Here is a 12,082-nt window from a genome sequence, read left to right on the forward strand (position 1 = left end):
AGCCAGCTCTGGTTAGCACTTGGATGGGAAGCCACCAAGGAAGTCCAGGGTTAGCATGCATAGGCCAGGCAGCGGCAAACCACCTTTGCTTGTCTCTTGCCTTGAAAATCCCTTGAGGGGTTGCCATAAGTCAGCTGCGACTTGGTACTGCTTAATAACAACAACAGTGATAATAATAATAATCTTTGTTGGCATCTAAGTTGTAGCATATCAAACTCCAGTCAGATAATGAACGTTAATACCGTATATACTCGTGTATAAGCTGAGTTTTTCAGCCCTGTTTTAAGGCTGAAAAATGTCTTCTCGGCTTATACACAACTCACCGCTTACCAGCCGGCTCTTCAAGCCTCTGCCGAGGCTGGGGGTGTGGCCCGGGACGACCTCCCTGCGGCTGCACAAGCCGCTTGTTGCTGCCCTCCTCGGAGGGTGGCTGGCTGGGCTTCCTCAAACCGGGAGGCAGAGGGAGCTCCTTATTTGGGCAGTGACATCAGGGGGAGTCACTGCCCAAATAAGGAACTCCCTCTGCCTCCCGGCTTCCCACTCTCGGCTTGTACGCGAGTCAATAAGTTTTCCCAGGTTTTGGTAGTAAATTTAGGTGCCTCGGCTTATACACGGGTTGGCTTATACACGAGTATATACGGTAATAAAAACTAAGGTTATATGTTGTTGGTTGTATTGAATTACATATTTCAATGGGAAGGGGTGACTGGAGAGCCTTCTCTTTCAGAGGTTCTACCAGAAACCTTGCAACAACAGCTGCAACTTTGGATCATGATCATTCAGTAAAAATGGAATTATTTGACTTGTGAGAGCTTTTAACTGAATTAAAGCAGAGAATATATTTTGCCGAGGATCATCATGTAAATCAGTCCAGGATTATATGCTGAATTGGATCCTTCAGACTGGCCCTGCGTATACATAGCTTCTCCTGATAGGGGGAAGTCACACTTGAAGGAAAGGCATTCATTGGGCCTTTCCCCACTCTCGTCGTCCCCCTCTATGCTGCGCGCTGCTCTCAGCGCGCAGCATCCCAGGCGTGCGCCCGGCCGTCCCCACGACCCCGCGCTCTGCGCGGGGCCATCAAAAGGCGCCGTTAAGAAGAGCGCCTGGGATGCTGCGCGCTGAGGGGCGCGACAGCAGCAGCTTCAGGGCGGCTGTGCTGTCGCCGCCCCTCTCACTGGGGAGTGCCGAGGGACCCCGCGCTACTCTCCTCGAGTAGCGCGGGGCTTAAGGTAAGTGGGGAAAGGCCCATTCACACCAGCGTGAATGCTCTGCGTTGGAAAGGGATTTTTTCCAATTAGTGAAATATTGGACCATTGTCTCATAGTATGTTTGTAGGCTGAGCCTTGCAGGTGAGCATATATATATATAGTTGGAATGGAAGAAGCCTTTGGCACTCATGATATGAAAGTCTCTATTTAATAGTGCTAAGGACATGTGCTTTCTCAAAATCAGTTGCTATTCCAGTTTGGCTCAGTTGATGGACAATTGCAGTAGACCAAGTGGAGATGTACGAGTCACTTTTCAAATAAGATAGTAAACCATCCGGTTCAGTTCTGAAATGTATTTTAAGCTAGTACTTGAATGTGGATATCCAGACCTTTGTCTCCATGAGCTGTTTGCCTATTTCAGTACAAACAGTTGTGTAGGCTACGCAGTTAGTGACTCTTTGTAGTTGGCAGAAAAAAGAATCTTGCTCTCACTCAACATTACATAGATCTAGATAGGCATGCCATATAAAATTTTGGGGGAAATCTTGGAGTTCAAGATTCTGGTTGCAGCTAGTACATACTTGTTGCCTCTTTGAAAATAAAATTGTTTTATTTGAGCAGACATACATTTGGCGAAGTTAATTGACCACAGTTGATGAGTCGACCGTTTAAAATTATACTGAAATGTGATACCCAGATATTTGAAATGTTTAATTTGCTCAATTTCAACATGGCCAGTTTGCCATTTCTGTGGGCGCCAGCTCTTTAAAAAGACTATTGCTTTAGATTTTTGCTATACTTGATTGTAAATAAATTATGTTGGCAGTACTGATAGAAAGTGTTCATATTTCTTTGGAGACCAACCTTTATTATTATTACAATACCTAAGTCAGGGGTGTCCAACTCTGGTGCTTCAGATGTTCATGGCCTACAGTTCCCATCCACCCCATGTCAATTGGCCATGCCAGCAGGGGCTGATGGGAATTGTAGTCCATGAACATCTGAAGCGCCAGAGTTGGACACCCCTAACCTAAGTGAACGTAGAAAGCTGTTTTCTACCAGACCAGACCATCAGTCCATTGAACCCACTGTGATTAGTAGCAGTTTTCCTGAGTATAAGATAGGAGACACTGTTTTCAGCTGACTTCTGCTTGTGATCCCTTGAGCAAGGAATCCTCTACGTGCCAAGCTTGTACTATAGCCACTGCTTCTAAAAAAGGCAGCTGCCTAGCAGAGGATTGGTTCTTGTGTTCAGGCCTTGGGGAAAGAGAGAGTGGGTTGTCAGAAAAGGGAGTGCTGGAAGCAAGTTTGCCTTCTGGATGACTTCTATTCCTGACATTGGCTAGAAAAATGAAGAAAGCTCATGGACAAAATAATATAGTAATGCTTCCTTTTAGCTCTCCTGGAAAGAGTGGCCAAGGGGCTGTGGCTCAGTTGTGGAGCATCTCCTTGGTAAGCAGGAGGTCCCAGGTTCAATTCCAAGTGTCTCCGGTTATTGGAATCAGGCAGTAAGTGACGTGAAAGCCCTCTACCTAAGATACGGGAGATCTGCTATTAATATGAGTAGACAGTACTGATCTTTAAGGACCAAAATCCTGATTCAGCTTCATGTGTTCCTGTAGAATACTCAATTTTAAAAAGCTCTATGGTGTTGAAAATGCTGGTCCCAATGGTTTATGGTGGCCCAGTGGCTATTCTATAGGGTTTTCAAGGCAAGAGATAAGCAGAGGTGGTTTGTCATTGCCTGCATCTATGTAGCAACCCTAGATTTCCTTGGTGTCCTCCCACCAAAATACTAACCAGGGCCAACCTTGCTTAACTTCTGAGAGCTGACGAGATTGGACTGGCCTGAACCATCCAGGTCAGGGCATTCCACTCATTACTTTAGGAAGGTCCAGTTTTGTTTTGTTTTGTTTTGTTTGTTGGGCCCAGTTCTCCCAGTGTTCTAAATCTCGGATCCTAAAATTGATCATAGCGCGAGAGAAAAGCCCTTCTGCCTATTCACACTCTACAATTGTGTCTTTCAAAACAAACCAGATGACAGTGCTTCTGCAGCGAGCAGCATGGAAGTGACAGACCGCATTGCTTCGCTGGAGCAGCGGGTCCAGCTGCAAGAAGACGACATTCAGCTGCTCAAGTCAGCTCTGGCGGACGTGGTGAGGCGCTTGAACATCACTGAGGAGCAACAGGCCATGCAGAACAAGAAAGGACCAACCAAAGGTATCCGTTTTCAGATACACCCACTCAAATGTGTCAGGTGCTGATTGCCATTGAATGTCCAGTCCGGTCCAGAACCTTTATTAGGCATAATAAAGCATTACCCAGAGCCCTTCAGGGACGGGGCGGTATAGAAGCCCAAAGTATGAATGAATGAATGAATGAATGAATGAATGAATGAATGAATGAATGAATAAATAAATAAATAAATAAATAAATATAATCAAGAAAATATTTCCAGATACATTAAAAAATCACTCATTGTTACATTGTAAAACACGCCTTTAAAATATGGCAACTGCTTCCGAAATGTCTACATTGGAATTGCTCAGGAGCTTAAAGATTTTTCTTTTATCGGAGAATAGCATGAATCCTGTTGGTAACAGTGCCCACAAATCAATTCTAAAGTTGTTATACTTTGAACAATACAGCAAAATATGAGAGATTGAGTCCGATGTATAGGGACAGTACCGGCAGCGACGTTCGTTGTGTGGAATATTGAGAAAGCGCCCTTGGAGGTAGGCTGAGGGAAAGGAGTTGCATCATGCTCTGGTTATGACCCATCTAGTAATCAACTAGTTGTTCCAAGTATACAGCTAGGCTTGTTTTCTGTGGAATGATCCCGAGGTATAGCGGGGAGCGAGAGCTTTGCGCTGTGCTCAAAAGAAATCGATATTCCAGATCATATAGTCTGGTCTTTAGACGGTGATAGATCTCTGTGGCAGTAAGCATATTCAGAGACTCCCATGAAAAACCCAAGGAGAAGATTTTTTTTCTCAATATGCAACCACCATCTCAAAAGCATTTCTTTCAAGGTTAAACTTTTTGGATCTGAACAGAAACAGAAACGCAACCCAAACTTGAACATTGAATGTCACATTAGCACAATAGCTCCAGTTCCCTGGAGCAGTCGGTCGAGGATCTGGATCAGGTACGACGACAGCAGTTCCTACATCTGAGGATGACTTCAACAGGGATTTTTCTGGTCTTTATTGTACCAACGAGAGGACTCTCTCTGTTGTTGTTGTTGTTTACTTGTTCTTCCCAGAATGCAAGCACTGTAATCTAACCCCAGCAGCAATTCAGAAAACCGCACAGCGCCTCACATCAAATGCTGGCAAGATGTGGTCTTCAGAGCAAGAGCTGAAAAATCTGCTTTTTTTCTTTAACCTTTTCTCGAAACATTTTTTTAATTTAAACAGCTGGCCTGGTGAACTCAAAAAGCTTGCACAATGTTAGGGATAACAATAAAAAAAGTTTTTAAAATGAGTTTATTGAATTGTGTGGATTTCTTTCTGAAGAAGTCCATGAATTTTTGCTTAATGCGGTAACACTGGCAAGGTTAATACTTGCTCCGCATTGGAAGAAAAGTATGATCTCAAAGGAGGAGGAGCGGCTGGAGATGCTGACAAAGTGCATTTGTCTGAGTAAACTAATCTGTCTTTTACATGGTCCAGAGTCTGAAAAGCTTGAAAAGTGAATTTTTTTTTGTCTAGAATGTGCAGTTGTAGTCGAAATATTTTAGTAATTTCTGTTTAGACCCTTGTTTTTATTTGGTTTAAATAAAGGTCATTTTGGTTGGCCCTAGCAAAAAAGCATGGCATGGATTTTGGCTTTGCTTTTCTGTTTTGTTTTGTTTTTGGATTCAACCTGTTCAGCCTACCTTAAGTTATAGAGATGAGGGACACTGTTGCCATTGAGGGCAGAGCTGCTCCTGCCTCCCCTGCCCCTGTCTTCCAGGCCCTGGAAGATAAAAGCAGAGCTGTTTTAGGGAAGGAAGGACTGACTGACTGGCCTCCTTGGGGAGAGAGACTGTTCTCATTGTGGGCAGAGCCGTTATTACCTACTGTTCCTCCTCTCTGTACCTTAATTTGCTGGTGGTAGTTAACTTAGGTTTAAATATTGATTTATTTTCTGGTATGTGTTTGTGTGTAGAGCAGGAGGAACATTCTTGTTGCCAGCTGTGGCACCTAAACTGTGCTCCTTGCTTATTCTTCCTGTTTCCAGGTGTGAACTTGGGCATGGCCAGAGGTGCAATATGAAGACAAGAGCCAAGGGGTTCCTAGTCCTTGCCTCTTAGCCTGTGGCTCATGCCCTTGCATTCCCGAGACCGTAAAACTCAAGATCAGCCCAAGTTATAGTTAGGTACTTTCTGTTTGTTTTATCTGAAGTCTGTGGGTTTTTTTTCTGTGGTATTTACTGATGTTGTAAGCTACTTTGAGAGAGCCAGTGTGGTGTAGTGGTTAACAGCAGCAGGAGCAGCAGCAGGCCATTGCTTTCACATTCTGCACGTGAGCTCCCAAAGGCACCTGGTGGGCCACTGCGAGTAGCAGAGTGCTGGACTAGATGGACTCTGGTCTAGTTCTTATGTTCTTAACAGCAGGTGCACTCTCAGGTGGAGAACTGGGTTTGATTCCCCACTGTGCCACTTGAGCTGTGGAGGCTTATCTGGTGAACCAGATTAGCTTGTGCATTGCAGCACTTGCCACCTGGGTGACCTTGGGCTATTCACAGTTCTTTGGAGCTCCCTCAGCCCCACCCACTTCACAGGGTGTTTGTTGTGGGGGGGCGGGGCGGGAAGGGAAAGGAGATTGTAAGCCCCTTTGAATCTCCTTACAGGAGAGAAAGGGGGCTATAAATCCAAATTCTCCTCCTCCTCCTCCTCCTCCTCCTCCTCCTCCACCACCACCACTTCCTCCTCCTCCTCCTCCTCCTCCTCCTCCTCCTCCTCCTCCTCCTCCTCCTCCTCCTCCTCCTCCTCCTCCTCCTCCTCCTCCTCCTCCTCCTTCTCCTTCTTCTTCTTCTTCTTCTTCTTCTTCTTCTTCTTCTTCTTCTTCTCCTTCTGCTTCTTCTCCTTCTCCTTCTTCTGCTGCTGCTTCTTCTTCTTTTTCTTCTTCTTTTTCTTCTTCTTCTTCTTCTTCTTCTTCTTCTTCTTCTTCTTCTTCTTCTTCTTCTTCTTCTTCTTCTTCTTCTTCTTCTTCTTCTTCTTCTTCTTCTTCTTCTTCTTCTTCGGGCCTCTTTACTGACCCCTTCCCATGTCCTAAAATACCAGATGATTCACTGCATGGGGAATGGAGCGCTCTTTTTGAACATTTCATACGTAGATAGGCTATTTACGCTTGATTTCCACCTGCATTTACCACATTATCATTCTTCTGCCCGTGCCACCAGAAGCTGAGAATTCCACTGCTTAGCTTGCTTATAAACCAGAGATAACACCTTCCAAAATTAGCTATTTTGCTGGATGCATTTCACAGCAGACAGGCAGCTTTTGTTTTATGTGCAGCCAACATTAGATATGGTTCCATACGAGTGTTTTTAGTTGAAGGGAGAATTAATTCAGCATGTGATCTTTGATTCTATTACCGCTTTATATGTGTCTGCGTTTTTATTGTTATATAAAGTTATGATGGCTCTTTCCGAGACAGTGAAAGCAAGACGTTTCAAGTGCATTGGGATTTAACTTCTGAAAATCAAATTACAAGTAAATTGTGAAACAGTTTTAAATTTTAATGTGCTTTTAGTAGTAGGCCTTTCAAATGCCATCTAGTAAATGTGGAGGATAGGTATGTCGCTGGCCGTGGTAGTCGAAGGGTACTGATTGTCTGATGCTAGGGACTTGTGAGCAAGTGAGAGAGAGAGTGTGTGTGTTATGGCTAAGGAAGCCATGCTTGTGGGCTTCCCTGTGGCATGTGATTGGCTGCTGGTGGAAAAAGGATGCAGGCTAGCCTGGACCATTGGTCTGATCCAACATGACAACTCTGACATCCTCATGTATTCAATTCATGTTCTCAGTATTCTTATTTACAGTGGGGTCTTCTCAGAAGCTAAACAGGATCAGTCCTGGGTAGTACTTGGATAAGAGACCACCAAGGAATACTAGGGTCACTATGCAGGGGAAGACAATGGCAGTCCACCTCTGTTTGTCTCTTGCCTTAAGCATCCTACGAGATCGTCATAATCAGCTGCAACTTGATGCCACTTTACTTAGATACACACACACACACACACACACACACACACACACACACACACACACACGGAATATTTGCAGTTCATTGAGAAATAAGTTGATTGATTGACTTTTGAATACTGGAATATTTTAGTAACTCCTTTAAGGTGGGCTGCAGGCAAACCCTGCTGTTTAACACATAAGCTTTATATCAATTTTCACTGTACACCAACATTTCTCATGTTTTCAAGAGTACTGATACCTGGCTCCAAGTTCTGTTTGAAGGATATATCCAGATGTGGTAGTATAGATTGGCTATAGATCTGAGATTGCAAATGCCTTAGCAGACTAGGTGCCCAGGAGCAGCAGCAGAAGGCCATTGCTTTCACATCCTGCATGTGAGCTCCCAAAGGCATCTGGTGGGCCATTGTGAGTAGCAGAGTGCTGGACTAGATGGACTGTGGTTTGATCCAGCAATCTCTTTCGTATGTTCTTATGTTCTATAGGAGTAATAGCAGAGGCCAAAACTTTTTCCAGAACAGCAATTGCTATTTGTGATGACAACTTTACTTAATCTCATAATAGCTTGGAAGCTAAGCATGATCAGTCACAGTTAGTATTTGGATGGGAGACCACCAAGGAAGGCTGGGCTTACTATTTGGAAAAAGGTAACAGCAAACCACCTCTTGCCCGAGCCCTGTAGATGTGGTGACAATGAGTTGGTTGTGACTCAAAAGCACTTTCTCCTCCTTTTGAAGTTCTTGTACATCCTATAATACAGAATATTGAGACATTATTTATTCTTACTAAGAATGGTGGAAATGGGTGCTTTTAATTTTGTTTCCCATCAACTTTTTCAAGGTGAGCAAGGATGTAGAGAAGTCAAGAGTTAGAGTCAGACGGAGCAACCAGGGGGCCAGAGGATGCGCGTTGCACCTGGGGGGGGGGTTCTGCCCCTTCGCAGCGCCCCCCCCCCAGATGTACCTTTGTGAAATAGTGCAGGCTGGAGAAGTGGCCTGTTCCCTTCATGCTGAAAACGGCATGGTAGGAACTACACTTCTCAGGAGACCTTGCGAGCCCCAGGGTCGCATGGGAAGTGTAGTTCCCACCAGGCCATTTTCAGCCTGAAGGGAACAGGCCGCTTCTCCAGCCTGCACTAAGGTAACGGGGGGCGGGGGGCAGGGCACTGCGGAGGAGGGCGGGGCGGAAAACAGAGTGCACACTGGGCGCACTCTGGTCCACTACGCCTCTGGTTAGAGTTAGTAGTTTGTAAAACCAAGTTGTTGGCCCATGAATGAAGTTCTCCTTTCTTTGTAGTTTTCATGAGCAGTACAGCCTACTTAGCAAGGCAATTGTTTGATCTTCCTCCCTGTGACCGTGTGTTTGTGAAACTGGTTGAATTTTCAAATATGTTATATGTCAGTGCACTTTGTTCAGAGTCACCTCCCGGCAATTTACTGTATCTAAGATCCATGTATCTAAGATCGCAGTTAGGCTTATAAAAAGTGTTCATTTCAGCTTCATAACATGCCTTCCCTTTTCTGGGGCCTCCTCTTGCAGTTATCACTTTTTCTGAGCTTCATAGACATGTTTATGCTGCTGCCACAGCGAAGTCCCCTCAAACAGCCCCTCCCACCCACCCTTCCAAAATGTAAATCTGACAACCGCCAAAAAGTGTGATTTATCTGAGCTGTTGCTTTCGGCAGTAATCGGTGACATGTTTGGGTTTGCTTCGGTGGTTATTAACATTAAGTTTTACATTCACCTTAGCAACAAAAATTCGGTATCAGCAGACTATGAAAGCACTGAAGAATTTCAACAATATTACTCATTCTTGGTTGATAACCTCAATCGGGTCTGTCAGTGGGAATGACAAAGCTTTTTTTAAAAAATTCTTTTCTTCCTGTGAATGGCTTATTACTATTTGCTGTTCAGCAGCATAGTCCTGAGTAGAATGTATACCCTTCTAAACTCATGGATTGCAGTGGATTTAGGAGGGGGTAACTTCATTTAGAATTTCACTGTAAGCCTTGTAGTTATGGTGTCACAAGGATACAGAGGCGTATTGGGAGGAAATGACGCCTGGGGACAACACCTGCTCAGGGCGCCCACCCCATGCCCCCCTGTGCTTGAGGGCGACTTGAATGGGCACCACAGCGGCAGGCGGGCTCCTGGGCAGTACCCATCCAAGCCACTCCCCAGCCTCCCTGCAGGCCGCTTCCTGCCCTCCTGCAGGGAGGCAAGGGTGGCAGAGCAGCCTGCAGGGAGGCGGGAGTAGCAGGGCGCCATGATGGGCAGCCCAGGAGGCAACATGCCTGTCTGAGCCGCCCCCGAGGGCCTGCTCCTGGCAGCAGACTGGCTCTGTCTTTAAGTGCCTTCCCCACGCCAACCCAGTTCTTCCCAGACGGGTTGGCGGGGGGGGGGTGATTTTACAGCACCTCCCGCAGTTGCACCCAGGGTCATTTGATACCCCCCCCCCCCGGTCCCTGTGGGCGGCATGCCCCTGCATGGATACATGATTTTCTTTCTGATTTTTGAAAATCACTTGCATTTGTGTAATTTGAGGTGTTTTTAAACCCCTTTTCCTTGTAGCTGATAGTAGTGACAGACAACCTCCAAAAACCTATGGGTTAGTTGACATTGATGGTTTTAAAAAGTGATTAGTTAGATTTATATGGTACTAGCCATGGTGACTCCATGTTCAGAGGCAGGAAACCTCTGAATTTCCGCACCAGGAGGCAACATCAGGGGAAGGCCTTGACTCTGGCCCTCTATAACTGATTCTGGCCCTCTATAACTGACTGACTGACTGACTGAGTACATAATGGCTCTTTGAAAAGAGGTGTTCACCTCATCCTTGAAACAGCCTGTGGCGCAGCCGCTGCCAAAGAAGCCTGTCCTGGATCCAGGAGATTTCAGTAACTGTTGACTAGTGTCAGATGTTCCATTCTTGAGCCAGGTAATTGAATAGGTGACAACTTCAGTAGTTCATGGATGAAGCAAACAGTTTGGTTTCAAGCCTGATTATGGGATTGAAACATCCTCAGTTGCCCTGGTAGATGACCAGTATTGGGAAATGGACAGGGGGACTGCAATTCTGTTAATTTTCCTAGACCTCTTGGTGGCTTTTGATACCACTGGTCATAGCATCCTTCTAGATTATCTTGCAGGCTGAGAGGTGCTGTTCTGCTATGGTTCCAGGCCTACCTGGAGGGTAGATTTCAGAAGATGGTTCTGGGGGACAGCTCTATATCCCTTTGGCATGTGGGGTCCCACAAGGTTCCTTCTTGTCCCTTATACTGTTTCACTTCTTCATGAAACTGCTGGGTGAAGTCATTCAAAGATTTGGGCTGGGTTGTCACCAATATGCAGATGACACTCAGCTCTATCTTGCGCTTCTGGCTGATCCCAAGAAGGTTGTAGAAACCCTGAACTGATGCTTGCAGGCAGTTTTGAAGTGAATGCAAACTAATAAACTAAAGCCTAATCCCAATGACAAAAGTTCTACTGCTGAGCAGAATGTCTGACCTGGGATAGGATATCACCTGTTCTGGATGTACTCCCCTCGAAGAAACTGGTCCATAGTTTAAAGGTGCTTTTGGATCCAGGCCTACTACTTGATCTTGTGGCCAGGTGTGCCTTTTTCCTTCTTTGATTAGCTAGCTGTAGCCTTTTCTGGGCATTTGTGGTACAAGCCTTGGTTACATCTAGATTAGATTAGTGTACTGCCCTTGGCATGGGAATGCCCTTGAGAAGTGTTCAGAAACCTCAGCTGACCTTATCACTTCACTCTTCACCCAGCTACACTGGCTTCCAAGTTGTTTCCAGGCACAATTCAACAGTGGCGTATTTGCCTAGGGACAGGAGGTACCCTCTGTCCCTGTGATCTGGTCACATGGTGGGGTGCAAAATCCCCCCCCCCCCACGTGACCCAGAAGATGTTGTCTTGTCATCTTCTGGCGTCCTCGGCCCTGCCCATGTCGTCATTGGGTGCTACCCCCAAGCTTATAAAAGCAGAGACCCCAGCATGGAGCCTTCCAGTTGCTTCTGTCCTCCCAAGAGGAGAGGGCAGAAGTGGCTGCCAGCTGTCAGCTCGGAGCTGGCAGCCAGGAGGGGGCCAGGGTGGGGTGGGGCCAGGGTGAGCCCTGCCTGTTGTGTAGCAGAGGGGCTAAGGCATTGCTGTGGGCCCAACAATTCTTGATTTGACGGCCCACCTCTGTATATGGAGAAATCAGGGATTGCTTCTTTAAATATTGCCTTTTACTAATCTTTGCATCGATGGTTAGAGTCAATTAAGCCCTTATGTATTATGGTTTGAAAATATAAACAGAAAATAATTACAGACTACGTTCAATTCTTGCTATCAGCAGTTATGTGTGAGGTGTGTAAGGATGGGTTCCTATTTTGCTGCCTTTTTGTTTTACAGCAAGACCCTTAGTACAAACACTGCCTTTGAAGACTACTGTTAATAACGGAACTGTTCTACCAAAGAAACCTAGTGGCTCTCTGCCTTCCCCATCAGGAACCAGGAAAGAGATTGTATCGCCAGCCTCCAAAAGGTATTACATTTTTGCCATGTGTGTAATATTGCCTTTTTTTTTTGTTTCTCAGACTGTTATTTTTTAAGCTTCCAAGGTGATACATTCAAGATAAATATCTAGATAAGTAAACCTTGGAACCTTATGGAAAATATCTTCAGTGT

At 45.5% G+C, this 12,082-nt stretch overlaps 1 protein-coding gene across 9 annotated transcripts in view; it reads left to right on the forward strand.

Moving 5' to 3' along the window:
• Nucleotides 1-12,082, forward strand: part of EML1 (EMAP like 1) — a 170,297-nt gene that overhangs the window by 103,941 nt on the left and 54,274 nt on the right. For all 9 annotated transcript variants that reach the window (XM_048485373.1, XM_048485365.1, XM_048485368.1 and 6 more), the window contains exons 2-3: nucleotides 3,249-3,431; nucleotides 11,807-11,939. In XM_048485373.1, coding sequence (XP_048341330.1) covers nucleotides 3,249-3,431; nucleotides 11,807-11,939 — 316 coding nt within the window. The remainder of the gene's footprint in view (nucleotides 1-3,248; nucleotides 3,432-11,806; nucleotides 11,940-12,082) is intronic.

This window comes from Sphaerodactylus townsendi, linkage group LG02, assembly GCF_021028975.2.
Source record: "Sphaerodactylus townsendi isolate TG3544 linkage group LG02, MPM_Stown_v2.3, whole genome shotgun sequence".
Lineage (NCBI taxonomy): Eukaryota > Metazoa > Chordata > Lepidosauria > Squamata > Sphaerodactylidae > Sphaerodactylus > Sphaerodactylus townsendi.